Source organism: Malaclemys terrapin, chromosome 1, assembly GCF_027887155.1.
Source record: "Malaclemys terrapin pileata isolate rMalTer1 chromosome 1, rMalTer1.hap1, whole genome shotgun sequence".
Classification (NCBI taxonomy): Eukaryota; Metazoa; Chordata; order Testudines; family Emydidae; genus Malaclemys; species Malaclemys terrapin.
Window position 1 is genome coordinate 152946971 of NC_071505.1, and position 26448 is coordinate 152973418.

Below are 26448 nucleotides of genomic sequence, written 5' to 3' on the forward strand. Positions count from 1 at the left end.
GTTCGTGCTGATCCAGGTTTCCGTGCTCCCCGTCCAATGGGGAACTCCGTTTCCCACAAGGCTCCTCTCCCCCCGTGTGGCTGAGGCGGGGTGGGGGTGAGGATGCTGCTTCTGTCCGAGCCTTGGTAATGGCCTTCCCAGCGCCAAGGTCCCAGCTCTATCGCTGGCAGCGCCTCACCACCGCGGCCAGGCCCAAGGTAACGGAGGGGGCTTGTCAACCCTCCCCCCCGTGTCCCCAGCGCCCAATCCCGGAGCCTGCCCGGGGGCTCTCGCGGGGGTCACCAGCAAACCCATGGGGCGCCCCCGGTCACCAGCGCCCAATCGTGTTCCACCCTGGGGTCACCAGCGCCCAATCAGGGGGCTCCCTGGGTCACTGTCAGCCCCACGCGGGGCGCCCTGGCCAGCGCCTGCCAATCAGGGGGCTCCTCTCCCTGCCACCCGGGGTCAGTGCTGCTCAGCAGAGGAATCTCGGGGGCAGGCAACTGGGGCCCCTTGGGATCCCTGCCCCCGGCCTCCCTGTGGCGGGTCACGACCCAGGGTCTATGGAGGCCAAAGCCGGCAGGTGCCCCCTGGGCTTAGCTTTACCCAACTAGGGCATGTGGCCAAGCCCAGGCCTTCAGAAATCACGAGACTGGCTTAAAAATCATGAGATTTATTTTAATAGTAACAAATGTGGGTTTATTTTTCTTTGCCTTCGGGTTTCTGAGTGTTTGGGTTCACTGCAGTCATGTTTTCAAGCTTTTTTTGGCCACCATTAGGACTGGAATCCCTCATATTTTTGAAATGAGAGCAGAGATTCCTGTATAATCACTTGACTCCAGGAGCTGGGGCTTTAAGAAAAACATGAAATATAGTGAGGCATGTGATAACATCTCAGGAGTTGGCAACACTGTCAGCCCCAAACCAATGACACGGTGGATTTTAAAAAACAAGAATGGCAATTTTTAACTGGCAGTATTATTACTGTTATTGTTATTTGAATTATAGAGGCCCTTTCCAACCAAGATCAAAGTCCCATTGTCCTAGATGTTGCGCAGTCCCTGCTGCAAAGAGTTAACAGTGTAAATAGACAATACAGACAAAGGGTGGGATAAAAAGAAATATCTCCATTGTACAGATGGGAAACTGAGGCAAAGAGTGATTAGTTTCCAACCCTGCAAAGGTTTACAAATATACTTAATTTTAAGCATGTGAGTAGTGCCAGTGAAGTCCATAGGAAATCTGTGGCAGAGCCTGGAATTGAATCCAGATCTTAAGTCCTCATCCAGTGCTTTAACCACAAGACCGTTTGATTCAGAAATGAATGAGAAACATGGGGAGTTGTTTGAGGATGGGAGTAATATTTCTGGAGAAAGAGCACAGGCTTTTTCATTGTACTCAAGTGACTGGCTCTAGGCCTGGAAACATTAAAATGAGAGTTAAAAATGAGCAAAAAAGTATTTTGAAGTTAACATTTTGCATCTTATTTCCAGCCAAATTTTGACTCTGGTAATGTGGAGCACTGGATCAAGGTAAGGTCATTTGCAAATGAACTTGTGAAACAGAACAGTAATTGAGTCAGGGAACATGCAGGCTCAGTGGGATGGAAGTGGGACAGAAAGCCTTTCAGTCTTATGTTTGCATCCAGTTCAGGTTGACTGTGACAAAATGTTGGTACCATCTGATCATTGTTTGATGGATTCTAGGGAGTAAATTGATGGGTGTCTGGTTTCCCTATGTCTACAACAGGGGTTGGCAACCTTTCAGAAGTGGTGTGCCGGGTCTTCATTTATTCACTCTAATTTAAGGTTTTGCGTGCCGGTAATACATTTTAATGTTTTTAGAAGGTCTCTTTCTATAAGTCTATATTATATAACTAAACTATTGTATGTAAAGTAAACAAGGTTTTCAAAATGTTTAAGAAGCGTCATTTAAAATTAAATTAAAATGCTGATCTTACGCCACAAGCCTGCTCAGCCCGCTTCCAGCCTGGGGTTCTGTTCACCTAGGCCGGCAGAGGGCTGATCAGGGCCTGCGGCCGGGACCCCAGACCTGGGGGTGGGGTTCAGGGCAGAAGGCTGGGGTGTGTGTGGGGGGGTTCAGAGATCAGGGCAGAGGGCTCGGGGCTGTGGGGGGTGCAGGGCAGAAGGCTGGGTATGTGTTAGGGTGTGGGGGGTTCAGGGCAGAGGGCTGGGTGTGTGGGGGGGTGCAGGGCAGAAGGCTGGGTGTGTGGGGTGTGGGAGGTTCAGGGCAGAGGGCTGGGGGGTGTGGGGCAGAAGGCTGAGTGTGTGGGGGTGCAGGGCAGAAGGCTGGGTGTGCGTTGGGGTGGAGGGGTGCAGGGCAGAGGGCTGGGAGGTGTGGGGGGTGCAGAGCAGAAGGCTGGGGGTTTGGGGGGTGCAGGGCAGAAGGCTGAGTGTGCGGGGGGTTCAGGGCAGAGGGCTGGGAGGTGTGGGGGGTGCAGGGCAGAGGGCTGGGTGTGTGTTGGGGTGGGGGGGTTCAGGGCAGGGGGGTGGGGGGTATGCAGGGCAGAAGGCTGGGGTGCTCCCAGCCCCCTGCCCCGGGCGGCTCATGGCAGGGGGCTGGAAGGGATATGCCCTGTTCCACCCCCTTCCCCCAGGCTCCATGCCTACCTCTCTCTGTGTCTTCTACGGAGCTGTGTGCACGCTGCCGCTCTTCCCCCTCCCCCTCGCTAGGGCCATCAGCTGATTGGCGCAGGGAAGGAGAGGGGTAGGGCTGGAAAGCACCACACTGGGGGAAGAAGCGGGGGACGGGGGAAGCTTGGTTGCCGCAGAACCAAGCTTCTGCCTCCTGTCCCTGAGAGCAGTGGGCGGGGGGCTGAGTGGAGCTGGGGGCCGGGACCACGGCAGGGAGCTGCGTGCCACTCAAAATCGGCTCACATGCCGTAGGTTGCCGACCCCTGGTCTACAACATGCGTCTGCCACCACAGCTGGTAAACATCAACATACTAATGACTATAACTTAATTATGTATGAATCAAGTATCTTCAGACATGTCAAATGTAATAAGTCCATGAGGAATGTGAAGTTTCAAAAGAAAGCAAATTTTTGTGGCAGTCCATGTTCCTTTTTGTTGTGATCCTGTTAGTACTTGGTTGAACCAGTGAGTACTTGGATAAGATGCATCCAGAAAAAATTAGCTAACTGCAGAATGTGGTTTTCATGATTCAGTAGATGGTACTGTTCATTTAGAGCCCATACTATGCCAATGTCTGGCAAGATGCACAAGGTCTCTATGCTACTGGTGGTGCCTTCTTTTGTGTGAAATGTAAATTTGAGGTCCAGACTACTAGTGATTGTTAAAAAATCCTGTGAAACTGTTTGCAAGACTGGGTGTTAAACTCAAGTATCCTGGCCAAATTCCAGTTTGGCAATTACATTCTGCTTCCCTGCATTTTCCCAGCAGTTAGGCCTGCTTACAGTATTCTGTACATCCTATCCTGCACTGTTGTGAAGTGTCACTGTGGGTTGTCAAACAGCTGCCACATTCCAGGTGACAGCAGTTGCATGCAGGTGACAGCACTTGCATGATAAGAGCTCCCCTTAACATTTTGGCATGGGCTTATAAAACACGGATCTGTCTGCCCCAGCCCTACTTATAACACATCTCTGTTCCCTGTTATTACCCTGCTATGCTAAGAGTCAGCCTGAGAATTTGGGGGAGGGATTTCATGATTGCTTAGGACATGCTTTGTTATAAAAAGCATGTGTGAGTGTGTTTAGGTCCTTCTGCTATAGAAGTGACACCCCATTGTGCTTGTTTCCTCAATCCTATTGATTGATTTATGTTTTCAATGCTATCTTCACGAGGTCTAGAAATGCATTATTTTAAAAAACAAAAGCTGAAATTTTCTGCTACCGTTTTAGCTCCTCTAACACAGAAGGGCCTGCAGCTTGGGGTCAGTGGGGGCCTGGGGTCAGTGGGGGCCTTTGGCCAGCTCAAACCCCAGAGCGTGAAATGTTCCTTAGATACAATCTGTAAAGCCCTTTGTCCTTTTTCAGGGTGAAAGGTGCTATACTGATTCAAGACTAACTATTCATTTTCAGTGATCTGAGCATCAGAAGATTTTATGTAATCCTTCTCTCCCCTCCATTATTTATCTTAAAAACAACCAAATGGGATGTGCCTAAATCTATCTCTGTCCCAAACAAATCCACCACAGCCTCTGGCCTGAAAACAAACCTCAGAAATTTCCACCCCATGGGGTAACATTTTTTGGAAAGTTATAAGCACCTAAGGACAGGATCTGATCACGTAAGTGCTATCTCAGCCTTATCAATAGCATCATGCCCATGACACTGTAGTAATGCTTTGGGCTCCAGTCCTCTCTCTCTCTCTATATATATATGTATGAATCTTATTTCATGCAGCTCCCTCTGAAGTCAGTGGTGCTCTGCACACATGCAGGGGTCCACTCCTCCAGAGTATCTTACAGGATCAGGACCTGGAATCTGTAGCGTTTGAAACTGAATATGCGCAAGTTATAAGAAATGTTTTTCTTCCCTTATATATTTTAAAGCGAGTGGAACAAGCCTCCGAGTTTGCTGTTTCTGAAGCTTTTTCCCTTAAAAAGTCAGCTTATCCTCAAAGGCCAAGTGGTCCGGTGGTGGATCTGGAAACAGTAGAGCAGCTGCAGGATCATGATGAGGCTTATGCAGAAGGTGAGTTTGAATAGCACTAGCCCAGAGCTGCTTAAAGGAACCCTATGAAATCCAACTGGGCCAATGGGTAGATTTGTGTATCACCAGTCTTTTTCAAAACCTGAGACCAAATAGAAATATTTCATAATCTGGGTTAGATTTGAGCTCGTTAATCTAGAGCAGAAAGGCCTAATGAAAATCAATGGCTGGAAGCTGAAGTCAGACAATTTCAAATTAGAAATTCACATTTTTGACAGGGAGGCTGATTAACCATTGAAACAAACTACCAAGGGAAGTGGTGGATTCTCCCTGAAGTCTTCAAATCAAGACCAGATGCCTTTTTGGAAGATATGCTTTAGTCAAACACATGCTATTGAGATCCATACATGAATAACGGGCTGAAATTTTGTGTTATACAGGAGGTGGGACTAGATGACCTAAATGATCTCTTAAAATCTATGAATAATTTTATTTGATTTTTCATTCCCATTCTTTTTTTCCCCCAAATAAATAAATGTTCCTTGTGCAATGTTGCATCCCAAACCCTGCAGAACTACAAATCTGAAACTTAAATGTCTATAAGCAAAAGGGAAACTGTCTTCAATTATTTCTGTTGTCCAAAGTGAAGGAAATGCAAAAGTTAAACTGACAGTAAAAAGAGTTGGAAGCAAATTGGATTTTTATAAATATTTATTATTTTGCAGCACCTAAAAATGTGCTAGGCACAGTACTGAACAAATAGAAAGATAAGGTCTCAGAGTTCTCATTCTAATAAATTCAGTCAGTTCTTTCACTTGCAATAATATGAGGCACTATTAATAGCACAGATGAATAAATCTGTGTACACTCTGATTTCTGTATATAATGTCAAATGTCTCTCACAGATGGAGCAAACTCTCTGCAAGTGTCTAAAATATGAAAGATGCCTTCTTTTTTTCTTCCCCTGCCTTTGTGTGTTTCTTCTTTTTACATATAGTAATCTGAGTGTTCCAGAACTGCCTGTAAGTCTTTTATCTATGCACCACAATTATAATACATAAGAATATTGATTATCTGCAGTCACCCCACCATGTTAAGAAACATACTGATAAGGAAAGTGTTAAAGCTCATTTACTCCAAATATGAGGAGTCTGCACTCTCTTGTCCAAGAATGACACAGCCTCAATAAAATAAACTGACTTCTGTTTTTCTTATTGAATAAACTTTGTTATTGTTGTTGTTAAACTGGGCTAATTATAGACTGAAAGTTGGAATAAAAGGACTTGAAAGGGATTAAAAAGCCTGAGTACTTGTGTCTTTTTTGTTTTTTGAACTTTTATAGAGTGTTTAAAGAAGCCTACAAAAGGAAATTTTTGGTAGTGGTGTTTGTTTTTTTAAAAGGTTGCTTATATTTTTTCTTAGAAATATGTGGAATGCTAAGTTATATCCTCCATCGTTTTTATTGTATAACTTAGTTGCAGTACCAGAGAGACTTGGAGTGAGTGCTTTCTTAGTTCTTAATTAAAGGAGTAGGGTTTTGTATTTTTTTAAAAAAAAGCTTTTCTTCCAACTGTTTGTCAGGCATTTGAGTTAACTAAGTATTAGCAAACAAACCATGGCCTCATTTCTACTACCAGACTTACATATGGTTTTAGTTTTATGCCCATATGTAGTCCTGTTGAGGCTACATGTACATATTTGCAGGATCAGGGCCTGAGTGAAAAACTAAACGTTTTAAGGAGTCAGTTAAACAAAAAACACTTCATCTATCAATCAGGTTTCACCTTATTGGTATCCATGAGGTCATGATCTTAATAGTTCTCTTGTTGTCCAGAGAGTCTTGCAGGAAAAACAGACTGGACAATTTTTAATGCATATAACACAAAGAGAAATAAAAAAAACCCTCCACCTTTCAAGCCTACTCACATATCAAGAATGGGAGAGGTGGGAAAGCACCAACCCAATGAGTTTTTCCTTTACAGATCACCCTTCAGTCATTTTAAACAAACTGCATAGCACATTGCATAACGATCCTAAGAGGACAGAGTTTTGCCGTCCTACACTTACTGTGATATTTCTAATCCTAGTAAAACCCTTGATCCCTTTCTCGCTGTAGCCCAGGAGCTGCTCAATGATTGGATGAATTCCAAACTGAGACTGGAGCTAGAAAGTGACCAAGAAGAGAATGTTGGCGATGCTGCTGCTGACTCTACCCCTGCTGGCTTTCTGAAGTACGAGAGATTTGATGGTGAGAGCACAACAAAACGTTTCTTAACTTATTTTTAAAGACTGTTTGGGGATAACAGTGGTTAGTTCATAGGCTTGAAAGCCAGGAGTGATGTACATCCCAAAGTAATAGTCTCCTTAGGAACAACCAGGATCAGTAGAGCCCTTGGTTTTTCCCAGCTCTGACATTAACTTGCTGTGTGACATTACAGAAATAAGCCTAAAACTCTTTGTGCTTCATTTTCTCCTTATGTAAAATGGAGATAATATTTCCCTAAATCAGAAGGGCTATAAGGCTTGTAAAATTTGTGCAACAGTTTGAGATCCTCAGATGCAGGGCAGTAAAGATTGGGAAAGTATTATCATCATCATCTAAACATAGTGAATTTGAGACTGCTTTAGATTCTTGAGGCTAAATGGAGTGCAAGCAATATGGCTTCTTTCATCAGGATTACATTCACAAGCTGGGCAGTTTTCTGTTTAATCAGTTTATGCTTGATGGCGTTAGGCTCTGGGGTTTGTTAATTACAAACTAGTGTGAGATGATCTGGATTCTTTGTTATAGATTTGTGTGGTTATCTGGAAAAAGAAATGGAAAGTACCACTGTTCAGGATTTTCTGCAGCATCTTCTGCAAAATGAAGTGGTAGATAGTGGGATATTGGAAGACCTCAGGATTGAAGAAATCAAGGAAAAGAAAAAAACAAGGGACCCACGAATTACCATGGAGCTAAGACACAAGCAGGTGAGGAAAAGGCAGTACCTTGAAACTGATATGAGGAAACACTCTTTTTATGTAACATATTAACTTGTGGAACTCATTGCCACATGATATAATTGATGCAAACAGATTAGGACAGTTCTCAAAAGGTTTAGGCATTTCTGTGAATGAGGATAGCATTTGCACTAGCTCAGGGCTGTAATATCCATTTCCAACATGGATCTGTGCACTCCAGGAATGGACAGCAAGTGACTGTTCTTTGCTAGCCTCCCTGTTCAAGTCAGGAGTAAGCAGAGTGCTAATTGCATCTCCCTATTCAGTAACCAACCTCTTAAGCATTAAGGTCTAATCCTGCTGTTAGTACTCATCTCACATACCTGGGCAAATGGGTGGGGGAAGAAATCCTTTACCCAGGCTGCAAGGTGGCTATGTAGCTGTTCTACTGGGCAATTTTAGCCTATTTGCTGAAGTGTCCCTCTATGCTGCCATTTACCTGGCCCTTTTATGACAATGCACACAGAGGACCGCACAGCGTGGGGCTCTGTTCTACATATGGGATGCTGATTTCACATCACCCTACCTCTAATCCAGCCCTCCATTTGAACTGTGGAGCACTGATGTAGGGTCCGGGCCCTAGAAATCATATGCAACTTATACAGTTGTCCTGTAGGCTTAGTACAAGAGATTCACAGATAGCTACAGTGTCCATCATACTCTGATTTCAGAGGGAAATGTTCAGTCATTTCTGATTTTTAATGCTTCACCTTGCAATGGCATCAAAGGGAGTCCGTCCTACAGTTTTAAACCTCCTGTGCTCTGGGGCTGTGTGCCCCAGTTACTGGTCTGGTGGCCTTTGTTGTGCTTCTGCCACCATCTATTTCAAATTGTGCTTGCTCTGAAAGGCCGTCTACATTCTGCTTATGCTTTAAAAAAAATTTTAAAAATGAGAGGGTAGCACTGGTGGAAGCTACAAGACTGATAGCCCAAAATGCTGATGTCTTCATAAATCCACAGAAGAGTGTACACCACAGGCAGCAGGGCAAGCTTTCCCCACCAAAATACCTCAATCCTGCCCTAGGAGTTCCTTAGCAGTGTTTGGCTCTCGATTTCTGGACGTAGAATCCAGAAGGAACCATTGTGATCATCTAGTCTGATCTCCTGTCTAACACAGGTCATAGGACTTCTCTGAATGAATTCCTGCTTCAAGTCCAATAGCTGTGCTTAAACTAGAGCACATCTTTTAGAAAAACATCTAGTCGTGATTTAAAAGTTTCCTGTAGTGGAGAGTTCAACACACCTCTGGAAACATGTTCCAGTGGTTAATTACCCTGACTGTTAAAAATGTGTGCCTTATTTCTAGTCTGAGTTTGTGTAGATTCGACTCAGATTGCATTAGCTCTTTGGGCCACAGCATCACCCTGAGAGGTCATGTTCCCAACATGACCCCCAAGTTATAGCAGCATCTGTGAGTAAAGCTTTCTACCATCTCTGCTGGATTAGCAAGCTCCGTTCCATGCTGGTGGATGAAGACCTGGTCTCAGTTATTCATGCCTCTGTCACTTCACAGCTGGATGACACTAATGCAGTATAACTGGGCTTGAAGCCTCAGCCCTTAGGAAACTCCAACTAGTACAGAACGCTGCAGCACATCTCCTTAGTACACAGGCTACTGTGAGCAAATCAAGCCTGTCTCCCTTCTCTCTCTACACTGACTTCCCATAGACTCTTGAATCAAGTGCAAGGACTCAGTCCTCAACTTCAAAGCACTCCATGGCCTGGGCCCAGGATATCTAAAAAATCGTCTAACACTTTGGGACGATTACCATGGTCAACAACTACACTCCTCTGGCACAATGGAACTCTCAAGACCAAAAGTAAAGTTTGTCGGCCTGGGAGACAGAACTTTCTCTGGGTCTGAGACTGTTGAATGGACTCACCCAGGAACTAAGAACTATCGCAAACTTCACCACTTTCTGTTCCAAGTACAAGGTGTAGTTCTTTGACCTTGCCTTCTCTAATATAAACACATAGCAATGGGTACATTTAATTAAAAAAAAAAACATTATACCAGAACAAGACACTTCACTGCACATGCATTTCCCCCCAGGGGAGAGGATGACAGAAGTGAAGTCATGTTGCTTAATGCACAACTGGAAGGTGCTCAGATGTTATGGCAATGAATGCGGTATAAAAACCTATATAGACTAGAATAAAAGTCTTTTTCTGAGTACCTACTTACCGGGATAGAATCCCCACATCCTACAAATATGACCTCCGCTCTGTTTCTTGGTATGTGACCTTACATTTGGATATATTAAAACGTGTTTGCTTGTGCCCAGCTATCCAAATTGCTCTATAGCTGTGGCCCATCCTCTTCATTATTTACCATTCTGCCAGTTTGTGTATTAATCTGCAAATTTATCAGTAATGATTTTATGTTTTCTTTTAGGTCATTGATAAGAGTGTTAAATAGGGTAGGGTGAAGAACCAATTGATGCAGGACTCCACTAGAAACACCTGCTCAATGATGAACCTTGCTTACAGTTACCTTTTAGGCAAATTTTAAGTCATTTAAGGGGTGCCATATTGATTTTGCATTTTTCTATTTTCTTAATTAAAATGTCATATGGTACCAAGTAAAAGGCCTTACAGAAGTCGAAGTATATTACACTAGGGGGCTCACACTCTGTCTGTAGGTTGACCTTATTGCACACCACAGGCTCCCCTTGCATGCCTCCATTCTGTCCCACAAGCTCCCTGAGTGCCACCTTCCCATCCCCCCTCTATTTCAGGGACTCCCTGACACCCTCTACCCTTCCTTGCCCCTTTCCCTCCCTTGCCCCCACACCAGGCCCTCCATTCCCCCACCATGCCAGGGGCTCTCGGGTTCCAGCTGCAGGGCTGTTTAATTGCGGGATAGACTTTCTGGCTGGGGTTGCAGCCCAACCTCTGGGACCTGCACTGCAATTAAACAGCCCCTTAGGCTGAGCCCAAGTCAGCTGGCACAGGCTAGCCATGGATGTCTAATTGCAGTGAAAATATACACTGTGTATCTCTTCTTTTTCTTCTTCCTAAAGTACCTTTCTTCCTCCCAGAATGGAAGGGATGGGTGCACAGCTGCTGTCTTCCCCACCCCATGGAGCAGGCTTTGAGGAGGCTGGAAGGAAGTCTCCTTTTCTTTCCTCTCCCTCTGGCTGAGCATCCATCCCAAAGCTGTTCCACAGCTCTCAGCAGGGAGAGTAGTTATTTCTCAAAGTGTCAGCATGTTAAATTCTCTTGGGCGGACAGGCAGAGTTGAGATGGGGTGGTGTTATGCGGGAAGCTGTTGTTTGATCTATAGACCATTGCAGAGGTGCTTGAAGCTGTGGCTGTGCTAAAGAGATGGTAGGGGCTCCATATGTCTTCCATTTTCCCTTTTTGGTTTTCCTGATTTTCCTTCAGAAGCAGTAGGGTTCTGCCCATTGATGCCTAGAACACTTGCATACATTTTGGAATTGATCATTATTGCATTACATATATGCAAACACAGAAATGTCATTAAGTTGAGTGCAGTGTTGTAGCTGTGTTGATCCCAGAATATTAGACAGACAAGGTGTGTGACAAGGTTTATTGGACCAACTTCTATTGATGAGAAGTTGAGCTTACACAGAGCTTTATTGAGTTTACACAGAGCTCTTCTTCAGGTCTGAGCTCTGTGAAAGTGCGAAAGTTTGCCCCTCTCACCAACAGAAGTTGGTTCAAAAAAATATTGCCTCACCCATCTTGTCTCTCTCAAGAAAGTTGAGTGTATGGCCTCACAAGCTCTGCCCATCAATACAACTACCTTTATCAACCAAACTTGTAACCCTCCAGGGTGATCAAGTTAATTTGACAAGATCTGTTTTGCATAAACCCTTGTTGATTGGCATGAATGATATTACTCTCTTAACACTTTATTAATTGAGTCCCATATCAACCATTCCATTACTTTGCCTGGAATAGATGTCAGGCTGACAGGCCTATAATTAGTCAGGTCATTCCGTTTATCCTTTTTAAATATTGGCACAACGTTCGCTTTCTTCCAGTTCTCTTAAACTACTCCAGATTTCTATGACTTATTAAAAATCAACATTAAAGATCCAGAAAGTTCCTCAAACTTGGATGCAAGTTATCTTATGTTGTATCATATTCCTTATGTTTCTGATATACTTAAAAATATTCTTTACTATCCTTAACTGTTAATTTGCCATAGATTTTGCTGTGTATACTTTTGCTTCCCTTACCAATTTTCTACAGTTCTTCGCCTTTAATGTGTTATATTCATTACTGTCAACTTCTCCTTTTTTTTCCATTTGTTGCATGTAGTATCTCTTTATTGCTGCTTTCACTTTCCCTCAAAGTCAAATGAGGCTTTTTGGGCATCTGGTAGAGTGGTCTTAGGCAGTTCCTGTTATCATTCACTGTTTTCAGTTTAAATTCTTCCTCCCAGCTGACTTGTTTCATAATTGTTTTCAGCTTTCTGAAATTGGTCCTATTAAAGCACCAAATGTGTGTGTATGTGTATAAGTAATCCCAGAGTATCCACGCAGAGGTCACTCAATGAGGGTGAACTGCAAAGAATGGGCAAGACAATTCCCAAAGCGGGTGGATATTCCAATACTTAGGTTTACCAAACCAGCACAAAACAGCTTCTATAATACCTTACTGGTTACCCGGAAACAAACAGCTCAGTTCCCTTAAAGCAACCCAGCCTCAGGCATCCATCCAGACACCCAAGTCAAATATGATGAGGATTACTGAAAATCTTATCCCAAGAAATAAGGACACATTACCTCCCAGGTTAATTAATATTCCAGATCTTATCCAAATACACGCTTACAGCCAATTCTTACTAACTAAACTAAAATTTATTAAAAAAGAAGAGAGTATTGGTTAAAAGATCAATATTCATACAGACATGAGTACAATTCTGAGATCAGTTTCATAGTAGAGATGGTGAGCTGTGTAGTTGCAAAGAGTTCTTTCAGAATTAGTCCATAAATTATAGTCCAATGTTCATATTCAGGGTGAACCAGATTAGGACTGGAGATCTCAGCTTCTTGGCTTAAGCATCCCCTGCATGAAGCATCAAGCAGATCTGAGATAAAAAGGATCAGGACCTAAGGGATCTTTATACAGTTCCAGGCTTTCTCTTGACAGGTCGGAGTCCTTAGGCGAACAATAGGCAATCATGGAGACTTTGAAACACATTTCCTAAGCATCACCAGTAATTAGCTGCATGGATTAACATAAGGCAATTACTTGTTTTCCACCATTCGCAGGTGATTTGCTATACATTTCAAAGAGAGATGAATACAGCGATACCCTATGTTTTCAGTTCATTTAAATGTTAAGATTTCCTTTTGATCTCTGAATTAACAGAATACATCATAGACAGGGACTGTTTGATCGCATTGTTAACCTCCAACAATATATATGTAAACACACAAAAACACAAACATTATCTACCAATATGTTCCTAAAGGTTGAACTTGGGTCAAATAGCCTGCAAGCTGCTTAACACTTTCTGGCCATGCGTCACATTTTGTATAAGATTTGTTGCAATTATATAACAGTGGTAGTAACAATGATTTGAATGGTCGTGCTTTAATCAGATAACGTCACAGTGTATATACAGACATATACACACACTACTGGTTGGGATTTTACTCTGTGAACACAAGTGTAATCAAGTCATGATCACTTGCACCTAAGCAATAACTAATTTTCACTAGCTCTGTTCAGAATTTGACTCCTTTGACAAGACTACCACCAAGGGAGATCGTGACACTGATTCAGATATTTGATTACATCAGTTTTATACTGGTATAACTCCACTGACTTCAGAAGCATTAATCCTGATCCCCCGTGACAGAGGTGCCATCCCTGTAACCCTCTTATGACATGATATGGTGCTGCAGCCGTTCTGCTTCAGTTTCCCCAACAGAGTTTAGCACTCTTCAGTTAAGAATGTGGCTTAGCCCTACAGCCAAGTCACTGAGGGAGTTTTAACACTTTCCAGGGTGGCAGAGTCCTCAAGTCAAAGTCCAACATAAATACAAACCAAAAGAACCTTCAGCCCATTGGGCTCAGCATACAGCCCCATTGCTTTCAGGCTGACCCCAGCTGCAGCAGCTTGCCTTAATGCCCAAAGAGGATGGATCTACACTGTTCTCAGTGGTAGCAGATGACAGAATAAGGAGTAATAGTCTCAAGTTGCAGTGGGGGAGGTTTAGGTTGGATATTAGGAAAAACTTTTTCACTAGGAGGGTGGTGAAGCACTGGAATGGGTTACCTAGGGAGGTGGTGGAATCTCCTTCCTTAGAGGTTTTTAAGGTCAGGCTTGATGAAACCCTGGCTGGGATGATTTAGTTGGGGATTGGTCCTGCTTTGAGCAGGGGGTTGGACTAGATGACCTCCTGAGGTCCCTTCCAACCCTGATATTCTATGATTCTATGTTTAAATCACAGTCAGGATCAGGCCTATCCTCCCACAGGGAAGCTCTAGCAGACCATAGCCTCCAATCAGCTCCTGGCTACAACCAGGCTTCTCACACAATACAGAAGCTGCCATTCTGCTTCCCTCTTTTTAACTCCTCTTTCCAGGCCTGACTCAAGAACAAGTATAGCAGGGCGGGGTTCATTGTAGACACTGCAGCTTGTTAACCCCTTCCTGACCAGTATGGGGTTAACATACCCCATCCCACTCCCCTAATAGTGTGCCTAAGAACACAATCATATCCAGTTAATGCCAAATATAGAGATGATAGCTTCTTTATTATCATCATCATCATCACACCCCAGAAGCCCCAGCCAGGGACCAGGACCCCACTGTGCTAGGTACTATACAAACAATGAACAAACAGACAATCCGTGCCCCACAGAACTTACAGTCTAAGTGTAGGACAAGGGATAGGTGGAATTGGACCAATCAATAGGGAAGTACAATGAAAGAATGAGATTTTGTGTGGTGTGGCCATCTGTGTATTGGCAACCTGATTGAGATCCACCCTCTCAGTTCAAAGAGACTCCCAGAAGCCTTTCTTCAGATGATATAACTCTTGTCACTACCGCTGCCTTGACTCATTGCTGTGTCTTGATTCCCAGGTTAAAGAAAACTGTTTAAGGCGTCAGAAGGAGCTAGAGCTCCAGAGACGAGAAAAGACCCTGAAAAAATTAGCCCTGGCTGAGGCCAAGCAGCGAGTGCAGGAGGAGAACAAAAGGCAGGCTTTGAAGGCCAGGAAGGAGGAGGAGGAGATCCAGCGGGAGATGGTGAAGCTGCGGAAGGAGATGGCAGAGAAGAGGCACATCATGGGAGAAGCACGAAGAATGTAAAATGGGGTGGGGAGGGAGAGTGGAACTCAAGCTCCATCTAGTCATTTGGGCTACAGGGCCTATGAACCCCAAATGATAGGGAATTTCTTCAGTCGTCAGCTTCTGGCTGCAGTGAGCTCTCTAAAAATAGAAGACAGGGTAGTTTCAAAGGAAATCTGCCTCCTGGGGCCCTGACCTCTCATAACGTATATATTTTTAAATGACTAATCCTGGAGGCAGCGTCATTACTGTCTCTAGTTACATTACTGTCTCTAGTTACTTCACAGAAGCTGACAGATTGAAAGAAGGAATCAAATGCCGACATCTATCAACTTGTACACGTCAAAACTCTGGCATTTAAAATTGGAGACATCCTCTCTTTAGAGAGGGGAAAGAACGTGCCTGTCCGATGGAGCTCAAAGCTCTGCAGAGGCAGAGTCTTTGCTTCTGCTGAGCTTAGGAGCTCCATAGGGCTCATACCTTCCACAGTGCTGCAGTCCCCAGGGGGCACTGCGATGGCCACTTATCTCCATAGGCATCTATGAGATCCTAGTTCTCCATATGTGCTTTCTTGACATCCCAATTCCCTCTTACTGCTGTTTACTGGAACCCCTTCCTGACTGTGTTGAATTTGTGTAGCTCATGGGCACTGGGCACCCAAATCCCAATGCTACCCCTGTTCTCGATAAAGGCTGGGCTTCAGTAGCTATCATCTGTCAAAGCTACAGAGGTCATTCTCACAGGATTGGTTCGGAAGGGGGTGAGACCCATACTGAAGTACTCCCTTTATTTACTGTCTACCTTTGGTTCTTGGTGTTTGTCTTACTTGCAGAGAGAGGAAGAGGCAAGAATTAGAAAAAGCTCAGAAATTGGCAGCGGTGGGCCTGTCTCACACTACACCAAAGACCCAGAAGCAGGAGAAAGAGGAGAAACAAAGGAGATTGCAAGAGCTGCTGAGCAAGATTCACAGTGAAAACCAGAGAGTGAGCATCCTCCTCCTATATTTAGCACTCTGAGCCAAATTCTGCCCTCAGCTATGTGCTCACGCAACTCTCACTGAAGTCAAAAGCCCTGGCTGCCAGGCCTTCTGCCTCCTCCTGAGTGTCTTGTGTAGGGAGAGTAAGATAAAAGATCCATTGAGAGAGAAAGTAGAGAATGGCTTGGGGAACTGTTTCCTAGTGGTTAGAACAGGGAACTGGGAGCAAGGGACTCCTGAATCCTAATCCTTATTCTGTTGCTGGGTGTCCACGGGCAAGTCACTTAATGTCTCTCAGTTTCTCCAGTGGGGCTTCAAAGGGAGTTGTGGGTAAAACTTCGCTGTTGGAGCAGTTGTGGGCAGAGAGCAGCCCAGTGTGATAGATCAAGCAGACACACAGAGGGTGCCTTGAAAAACTCATGTTGAGATCCTCACCCCCAGTCCAGCCCTTCAGCATGAAGTAAAAGGTCTAAACTGGTATAAAGGGGCCCTAAAAGACCCACTTCTGCTATAAGCACTGTGGAGCCAGCCATAGGGCTGCCCTTTGAGGACTCCCTCATTCCTTGGCATAGGAAAGGTTGGGAGCAGGCTGAGGCAGGCCAGGGGGTGAGGTCACAGGATGTGCGGTTGTGGAGATTCCATGAAGCACTGTGGCCCCTTGGGGAAGCTCCAAGAGCAGTGGTGGGCAACCTGTAGCACGCGAACCGCACGTGGCCCATCTGGGTAATCTGATTGCAGGCCACGAGACATTTTACTGACGACCGTCTGCAGCTACGGCCCCTTGCAGCTCCCAGTGGCCATGGTTCGCTGTTGGACATATGCCCTGAGCACTTTCTCCCACCCCTCATAATTCAGAAAAATAATCCAGGACAGGAATGTTGACTGGCCATGAAGTTTCAGGTTTCCTGCAATGGCACATAATAAACCTGTCTCCTCACTTCTTAATGTCAAGTTATAGTTTTAGGTGATGCAACTTGGTTAAAACAGCCAATAGGAAACAATCTGTCTTACAGACTTGCCTGCCGAGACCAAATACACTTTGTCTCATGAAACACAGATGCAGGCACAGGAACTTCTATGTGTTTCCCCAGACATTTCCCTTGCCATTTCTGCTAACTGTCAAAGACAGAGTTTGCAGAGTGGAAGGGAAAGTCTTAAACAGCAAGACAAAGTCTGTGCTAAAAATTTAGGTTTATTAAACATGTGGAAATGAAAAGACCCTTTTGTATTGAACACCCTATAGAGTGAGTAAACATTATAAGGAATAAGGTTCCTCGTGTGGCAGCATGAATGACCCCATAATATATTTTTAATTAATATAGAAGGAATCATCACTTACATCATATATACCTTAAGCACATTTAATACAGAAGAATCCCATAGCACTCAAGTTGAGAAGCCCGCTATCCCAAAGGATCACTTTGTCTATAACTCAAATGCTACTGCTGCTGGAGGGAATGTGCACAGCAACATTACACCACAATTTAAGACAGGGAGCGAAGAGTCCAAATGAAACTACAGGGGGATTTATGACTGGTATAATCTGAGCTGTACATTTTCAAGGGCAGAAACTACAGCTGAGCAGAGATAAGCAATAATGAATCCTTCATTATTAACTTAAGTAGCTAGCGTGTTGACATTTTGTCCTCTTCATAATTCTCTGTTTGGATTTCCATGTCTGAGAATGTTGATACAATTAATACAGTACATTATGCCAGAAGAGGAACAGCTGACGAATTGTTATGAGCTGACCCACTTGGAGGATCAAAATGAACAGCATCTCCAGTGACAGGGCTAGAATTAAGAGGTAGATTAGATAGCAAATTGCTCTTCTGTCCAAGGTAAATCACTCCTAGAGGTAGCCAGTATGATTACTCCTTGGGAGAAAACTTTAGCTTCCCAGTGATGACAGTGAGTCTAGGTCACATTGTAAATTTTAGGACTGGGAATTGTCCCGTTTGTGCTTGGTCTTTAAAGAGCAGCTTATAGTTTATGGAGTAATTTGAAAAAGTTCTACATAGAGGGCAGTCTTCTCTAGAATCGTATGCTTTCTAGATTTAAGGACAATCCTGATTCTAGAATTTATATTTCTCTCTCATGGTTTATTCCTTTTTACTTGTAAATTGAGCACATTTTGCTTTGGAGTCACCTTGAAACAATAAACATGGAGTCCCGTGATGCTATTTTTACAGTCAGTTTTCACAGTAGAACTGCACAATAAGCATTGCTCTCTTCACATTAGTTCTCCACCCTCCGGAAGTGTTTGCTGTGGGGGTTTGAAGATATAAGGTTATTCAAAAGGAAAGGCCAAGAGAAGGATTGTGAGGATCAGCATTTGTGTGTTGAAATGTTCTTGCTCACTGGCTCTATACACCTTTTCACTGCAGTGCCTACAGCAGCATTTCTCCGCTTGGTACAAATTCATTCTGGATCATAGGATTAAAATGGGGAAAGCCAGGGCGCTTGCTGACTGGAAGTGCCAGCTGAAGGCCCTGCGAGCCTGGAGGGATTATACATGGGTCCAGAAGTTGAAGCAAGAGACTGAGCAGTTGGAGACTCATCTCAGGGATCAAAACAGGTAGTGGCCCTTAGCCTATGGAATGCCTCCTTCTCACACAGAAGCTAGCAGCCTTCAAACAGAGTCTAGTGCTAAGCGGAGGGTTGTGAAATGGTATGGTCTGTTTATGAGTGTGTGGAAAGCCTTGTTTCTAGTAAATCTACACGTCACCTGCAGTTGGAGACACCATGGCATAGACTGAAACAAAGCTGGATCTGAGCAGGGACTTGAACACCTCTTTCCAACAACCTCCAGTTTCTCTGTTTGGGTGTCCTTCATGGAACCTCTTTCATTGGCTCACTCTTTCCTCCAGGCCCCAAGCACATGAAGAGCCAAATTCATCCCTGATTAGTCCACTCATCGATTGGAGTTACATCAGCGATTAGTTAGGCCTGATACCTTCAAGAAGGAGCTTGCTGGTTGGACTCCCCATAGACAGCAGCATATTTTGCAAGTGGGGCTATCCCTCACCTCCAGACAGCTGGAGAGGGCAACAGTATATCCCTTTTACTCGTCTTATAGCACAAAGATAAGAATGGATGGGGACTGTAAAACAAGCAGGAAAATATATTTAAATAACTATATTTAAATAGTTGATGGTTTTCAAAGTCTTCCAGAATCAAGTGATATCAAGCAGAACTCGGAAAAATATGAAATCTTATGATCTGTTCTGGATTGCTCCACCCATTTGGTAAATGCCACCACCTGGCAAGACAGTGTTGCCTAATGGATAGAGCACTGGGATGGGACGCAGGAGACCTGGGTTTTTAGGCCCAGCTCTGCCACTAGCCTGCTGGGTGTCCTTGGGCAAGTCACTTCAGGTCTTGGTGTCTCCATTTCCCCATCTTTAAAATGGAGATAATGACACTCAGTTCTTTTGTAAAGCCCTTGGAGATCCACTGATGAGAAGTGCTAGATAAGAGCGGGGTATATTCATTTTAAGCAGGCTAGGAGAGAGGCCTGTTCAATGTCTGTTGTTAATGGAAGTGCTTTATTTTCCAGGAAAAAACAGTTGGCTATTGAGCATAATCGGAAACAGGTTTTACGGAGCTGCTTTATAGAGTGGCAGCTCTGGAGCCGAGCCGAGGCTGAAAAGAGAGAGCTACAATTGAAACAGGAGGAAACTAGGAAGAAGATGGCGCAGCTGCTGGAGGCAGCATCAGTGGGGAAACTTGGCACAGACGGATCATGGGATGTCGGCAGGACCAGGATGAGACAGGTGACCCAGAATCAATCTGTGAGGCAAGAGGAGGTAAATTTCTTTCCCATACGGTTCCTCATCCCAGTCCCTCCCACAGTGATTAATCATAGCTCTAAAAGTTAACCTCTGTGGTGTTTTATGACACAGGAACGGGCACTCTCCTAGTGCAGCTTCATGCACCTGCGATGTCACGTGCACATTCCAGCAGTAGTTCAGGCACTCTAGAAACAAGTCTTTAAAGATCAGAGGTGGATGGGAAGGTAGTAGACTTCAAAAAAATAAATCCGCCTCTTGTGCTTTCAAAGTATAATCCCACCATATATCGGCTACCAAATTGAGGCATGCGCCCTCGGGATCTCTTTTGAAGGGAGATTAAAGTCACTTTTTTTTTTTTTAAATGACTCAATATGCCAAAGAACCATGTAGGTTGACTAAAACCAGGGTATTAGAAGAAAGTGCTCAATTCTGCCCTTGGTTAAACAGAGTGCAACCCTCTCGACTTTAAAGAATGCGAGAGCTGAATTTGGCCCAGGAAGTGTCCAGGTAATGCACATCAAAGAAAAGAATAAGTGTGTGCACAATTGGATTGTAAACTGTCGGGCAGGACCATCTTCCTTAGGTGTGTATCGTTCCTAGCATAATAGGGCCCTGATACTTGATTGGGGCCTCTAGGTGCTACCATAATATAGATAAAAAATGAATATATACTCCTGTCAGGCCAGACTTTTCCTTCACTTACACCAGTGTAACTTCTGAGCTCAGTGGGGTTGAATGGGGATAAGTGAAAGCAAAATTCCCCAGTTCCATCTTTGCAACCCCAGTGGGACAGTTTCTTCACAGAGATACACCATTCTAATGGGAGCATCATGTTTGTAATTGAGGGCAGAATTTGGCCTAGGAAGTAGATCTGAGTCTCAAGTATTCCCTAATCATACAATTCTAAGAGGGAAGGCCACGTGTCTTAAAGTTTGGGCCTGGTTTGTCACTATGCTCTAATTCTATGACCGTGTAACTACTTTAATTTCAGTGCAGCTCTGTGGTGTAAAGCCAGAGTAGTATCATAGTGAATCAGTCCCTTTTACGTTTTCCTTAATTAGCCAGATAGATTGGTCCTGTAGACCACCTTGTCGCAGCTGTGTTTCTTTTAATCTTAGCCTTAATGCCTAATCAGAACACCTCCGTCCAAATAAGATGGCATTAACGTTGTTTGGGTTTAGACCCTCTCACTGAATTAATATCCCCTGTGTCATCAACTGCATTACAAAAATTCTGAGCCACAAGGCCTCCCCACAAGAATCCTGTCTGATGCCCCAGGAGTACATACCAGCCATAAACCAGATGGACTTGGCCAGTTCAGGAGTCTTGGATGGTGTAGAGCTACTTTGTAGCTTCTGTACCTCCTCCCACCCTGGGACAGAACTACTATTGGTAAGAATTGTATCGAGAGTACACACCTGAGGTTACCCTGCCTCTCAGACTGATTTCACGGTTGCTCCATTCAGAAAAATGCTCCTAGCTCTTCAAGGGCAGCAGAGGTCTTGACTTCAGTCAGTGCAGAATCCTTCCCTTGCAGGTGACTGAAACGCCCCTTCTTCAGGAGGAGCCCATCAATCCTGTAGAACCCTGTTGTCGGGGTGCTGGTCAGACCCCCAGTCTTCATTCATGCAAGAAGCCCAAGTATGCCTGGCAGGTTACCCTACAACATGCTGCTGTGAATTCACAGGATCACGCCGAATCCAGTAATCAAACAGTCAGTCCCATACAATGGTTTGGGGCACCTGGCAAAAAAGTGGCCCCTGCCTTCAGGGGCCACTTTGAGCATCGCCATGCCTTCCAGCAGCAGCTGATTGAGGAGCAGAGGAGGCAGCTTCAAAAACAGCAAGAGGTGATCCTCGAACTGCAGGGAAACCAACGGCTGAGGAGGGCTAAGCAAGAGGCGGAGCAAGCCACAGCTGTCACCATGGCACTCAACAATCCAGTCCCAAAAACTAAGGAAAAAATGCTGAAGAGAGGGGCTCCGTCAAGCTGCAAGAGTGTGTCATCTTTAAGGTACAGCCACCTTACTGAGCCATAGTGTGGGTGGACTGTACTATCCAGAGCACCTTACTCCTGTTCACAAGCCGAACAAGGTCATTTGGGTCAGCACTTGCATGGTAGACCTCCACGTAATGCCTCTGTGCAGCTGAAAGTGGTGTTAATGGTGCACTAGGTGTTGCTCTTCCTTTTGAGCCAGTCCCAAGCCTGGTGTTAGCTGGGCCAGATCCTTGATGCTGCTCTGACTGTTTTGCATTGCCCCAAAGGCATGTTAAACTTGTAAGGCACCTTGGGATGCCAAATGCTCTATTGTTGTTAAAGATAGGAGCAAAGTGGATTTATTTAGTACAACAACACTATCAGTACTTTGTGCTTCTGTAACATCCTTCAGCCAAGGATCTTAAAACACTTCACAGGCGCTAATTACTTGAGTCTCACAACCCTCTTGTGATGTAGGAATATGTCATTAATCCTGTTTTACAGATGGGGAAACTGGGACCGAGAGAGGCTGCGTGATTTCCCCAAGGTCACACAATGAGACTGCAGCAAAACAGAGAATAGAAACCATGAATCCCAACTCTCACCCTTGATTATTATACACAAGGCCTCCTTGCTATGGAAGGTGATGATACTAGTTTCTTTTTTCTTTCACTTCACAGTTCACCTGTGCCTTTGGAGCCAGAGAGCACAAAGACAGTGACCCAAAGCAGGAGGAGCTCAAATCTGACCTCAGCTCATCCCATACTGAAAGGTATCGTTCTGCTTGGTAGTAAAGGCCATTCCTGCCCTCTTCCCATAGAATAGCATCTCTTTCCTGTCCACATCCCTCCTCCATATGGGTGTTCAACAGTGCATGAGCAAAACCCACTCAATTCCCTCCCAGCAGGATCAAAGCTACTAAACAACAACAGGATGGATTGCTTTAAGCGTGCACTGGCAGCTTGTTACAGGGTCTGGCCCTTTAATATCCAAGTCAGGCATTTGGAGCATATGGGTCCTTGCAAGTTCTGTGGTTTGTGGTCAGTAAACCAAAGTGAGTGGTTGTCCCCAAAGACCATGCTCGATTTTTCCACAAGAAATTATAGAGCTGGCATCTTGTTCACTTCACACTTTATCCCTTTCACTGCAGGCTATAGCTGTAGAGACAAAAGCTATCTGGCTTCCCTTCCCATTTGCCATCCCATGTGATTTCACACCCTTCCCCCCTGCAGTCTATATCAAGTGGTGTGTAAATGTCATCAGAGATCAGGAGGTTGCATTTATTAAAGCAATATCAGGTTTCTTTAACCATTCCCAGGGCCTGTGCGTTGTATAAACTTAGGTAAGCCCTTAACCAGCTTGAAAGGTTTCCCAAAATGTAGCCATAGTAATATTTTAAACATACCAAGGAATAACAAAAATACAGTAACATAGTTTTTTGGCTGTGGTGCCTGCCTGGCTGCAGCCTTTTCAGCACCCAAGTGTGTCTTCAGCATCTTTAGTGCATGAGCCTAGATATTCCACAGTTTGCTTCACTCAGGGTATGTCTACACTACGAGAGTAGTTCGATTTTACTTAAATCGAATATGTGGAATCGATATTACAAAGTCAAACGTGTGTATCCACACTAAGGCCTGGCCTGATAGGAGACGCCTTTGCTCTACACTCCTCAAAAGTGATGAGTTTTGTCCTAAGTACAAAAAGACAAAGTGTCCAAGGATGGGACTGAATAGATTCACTCTCCCTGTGGTAACTGAAAACGGACTTACAAGGCCGGAGCAGAGAGAGAGAGAGAGTTGCCAGCATGACAATGAAGAGTCAATCGGGCACGGTCCCTAGGTTTTACTCTTCTATGCTCAGGCCAGCCACAGAAAACATACCTTGTCACCACGTGGCTGGCACTTTAAAAGGAGATGGGTCTAAGCCAGGGCTTAATTTGTGCCAGGGCTGAGCCCCAGCACCGCTAGGCATCCCAGTTCATAGCCCCGGCACCTCGGGGCTGAGCAGTTCGTAGCCCCGGCACCTCGGGGCTGAGCAGTTCGTAGCCCCGGCACCTTGGGGCTGGCTGCATCAGTTATACATGTAAAAAAATTGCTTGAGCCTCAGCACGTCTTTCATTATAAATTAAGCACTGGTCTCAGCCCCAGGTGTGACATGGCCAACTGTACTGCCCAGGTGGGGACATGTGACCGGTGGGTCATGTGATTCAATAAGGGCCTCTTGGATAAATGACAGAGAGGCCTGGATAGAGGGGTGACCCAGAGGTAGCAGGGGAGAGAAACTTCATCAGTGGCCCAGCTGCTGAGAGCAGCTAGGCTCTTGCAGGGACCCTGAGAAACCAGGAAAGCAGCAGAGGGGTTTGCCTGATGACCTCTTGGAGCCAGAGAATTGGACAAGACAGGCAGAGGCCTGGGTAGGAAAAGCCTGGGAGTGGCTGCTTCAATTATTTTTAGACCTTAAGGATGGTTTGAATTATTCTGAACTTTATGTTAATAAACCAGACCCCAAGAAGGGCTGCTCTTATTGGACATGTGACAAGAGTCCAGGAGGGGAAACTGAGGCAGAGTGCCACAGAGCTGCCACAAGGGGGTGCTTAGGAGGCAGCTCTTGCTGCAACCTTCAAGAGACAGCCTCTCCATCCTACAATGGCTGGGGCTGTTATCTCCCTTACCAGTAAAAACTGGCAGTACTCATCAGTCAGACTTTGAGAACAGTCCCATGGAGGATTTTTTTCCCTTGATCCTTCTGTTTGGGTGCAGAGGTGCAATGCAATCTCCAAGAGACCTGGACAGATTGGCTGGTGAGAGAGAGGACTTCAGGATGGAGCTCTTCATGTTATTCTGACTCTTGGGGTATGTGTTCAGTTATTGAGATGCCACTGCTTCTCACACGCCTTTTGTGAGATCATTTGAAATGCAGCACTCTCATTGGTCAGCAGAGAGGGTGAAATCATCATCAAGGTGTCATAGTGCTCATGACCTCATCTCTCCTGTATGTTCTGTCAGGGCTAGTCTTTGCCCCTCAGTGTCAAGAGTGAGGCAGTGACAGGTGCAGTCAACAACCAAAGGCAGTTCAGTCTTTTTATCACAATAAAGAAATTGCTTCCCCAGTTCTGCCAGGGATTTCCCAGCCAGGCGGTTTTGCTGTTGGAGATGGGCCCAAGTCAAATGGATCTGGATTTTGATCCCCTCCTTCAAAGACTTGCGGGGGAGGAGGGGGGATTGGTTCAGCCGCATCTCTAGTTGATACAGTGATAACAACAGAGCAGGGCAGTGGGAACCATCAGAAAAGCATCTCATCTTCCAATAGGTAAGTGCAATGAGTCACTGGACTGTACTTATCAGGAGTTAGTAGGGAGTGAGGGAGAGAAAGAAGAGGCTCACAGGTCTCCCTGAGATCTGACTAACTGATATACCCATAATAAACACTAGAGATGAGACTGGGGTGCTAAATTCAGATCCAGATTTCAAACACCACAGTGTCTGAATCCTGGGTATGGTTGGATTCATTATAGGGATTGCGGGGGTGAGGGTGAACAGCTCTGAAATTCTGGTCCAGATCCTGGTTCAGATTCCAAACCTCCCCAGAGTTTGGGAGTCCTTTGATCTGTGAATTTGGTTCAGGCCCCTCCCCAGTTAGTACAGCCCGATACTGGCTGAAATGGGGCAGCTTGAGAGAAAGTAAGAGACACGGGTAATGACCGAGGTGTTAAATCTATGCAACACAGCACAGAAAGGACCCATGGGCTGAGGGGACTTGATGAGTGTTGATACATTTCTGCCAGAGAACAGAATAAAGAGCGAACAGGAATTATTCACGGCTTCACATGGTAGTAGGAGCAGTAGCAACGGCCAAAGCCAAAGAGGGGGATACAGAGCTGAGACACTAGGGAAACATATTAACAGTGATAGGGATTGGTTATTGGAATGAACTAGCAGGGGCAGTTCCACCAGTGCAGAGATTCATGAACAGCTGAGGAAAGGCTTTAGCACAAATGGCATTCGGGTGGGATTTTTAATAGTCCCTAAGTGAGGTAGGAGCATAATCAAAATCAATGGGACTTGTATCCCAGGGCACTTTTGCAGATCCCATCCATAGTCATTAAGCAGGCTTCAGACACGATGATCTATTGTCCATAACTCTTTATCAATGTTTTTCTCTCCTTTTCTCATGTATAGTTTTCTCTCTTTCATACAGTTCCTTTCCTATCTGTCTCTCCCTTCATGCCTGTCTTGAACTTTCTGGCTTAGTGGATCTTCTATTCTATATTAGTTTTTGCCTCTTTTTAATAATTGCAAAGCATCTTGGTTAAGATTAATTTTTTTTTTTTTTGGCCCGAGGATGTTTCCTGGCCCTACTGTGCATGATTTTATGGACTCCGTTGCCTTGAATGGAACCAGAAAACTAGTTGTAAAAGGAAGAACAAGGATTCAATTCTGGTGGAAGTTGGGTGGTTGAATAGACAGGCACAAATAGTGGACTGGGGAAATGCAGCAACCCCATAGGGGAGCTGTAATTCAAAAGGGCTGTCTCACTGGGGATGTCACATTGGCGATGGCACCATATTTCTATCACTGTCTTTCATGTCCCAGGCCCTTGGGGTCAGGCTGGGGGATAGGGAGGCAGAGCCAAAACCACGCCAACTGTACCATTTTGCTAGACTAATTAAACTTCTCTGCACAGGTCTCGCAATGACAAGCATCTCCAACCGACAAAGAGGGAGAGGCACAAAGTGCTGCAGCAAGAGACTGGGGCCCATAAGCAAAGCACCCCAGGCCCCTCAGGGCAGCACCAGCCACTCTCCACAA

At 44.9% G+C, this 26448-nt stretch overlaps 1 protein-coding gene across 2 annotated transcripts in view; it reads left to right on the forward strand.

Annotated features, from left to right (window-relative positions):
• Nucleotides 1–79: 79 nt before the first annotated feature.
• Nucleotides 80–26448, forward strand: part of CCDC191 (coiled-coil domain containing 191) — a 48176-nt gene continuing 21807 nt past the window's right edge. Inside the window, exons 1-11 of one of the 2 annotated variants that reach the window (XM_054043761.1) lie at nucleotides 80–197; nucleotides 1473–1511; nucleotides 4517–4658; nucleotides 6733–6864; nucleotides 7408–7586; nucleotides 14687–14883; nucleotides 15726–15876; nucleotides 18257–18447; nucleotides 19429–19678; nucleotides 21201–21676; nucleotides 22321–22412. In XM_054043761.1, coding sequence (XP_053899736.1) covers nucleotides 129–197; nucleotides 1473–1511; nucleotides 4517–4658; nucleotides 6733–6864; nucleotides 7408–7586; nucleotides 14687–14883; nucleotides 15726–15876; nucleotides 18257–18447; nucleotides 19429–19678; nucleotides 21201–21676; nucleotides 22321–22412 — 1918 coding nt within the window. In that variant the 5' untranslated portion in view covers nucleotides 80–128. Of the gene's footprint in view, nucleotides 198–1472; nucleotides 1512–4516; nucleotides 4659–6732; nucleotides 6865–7407; nucleotides 7587–14686; nucleotides 14911–15725; nucleotides 15877–18256; nucleotides 18448–19428; nucleotides 19679–21200; nucleotides 21677–22320; nucleotides 22413–26448 lie in introns of both variants that reach the window. The other variant, XM_054043752.1, reaches the window with a different exon arrangement.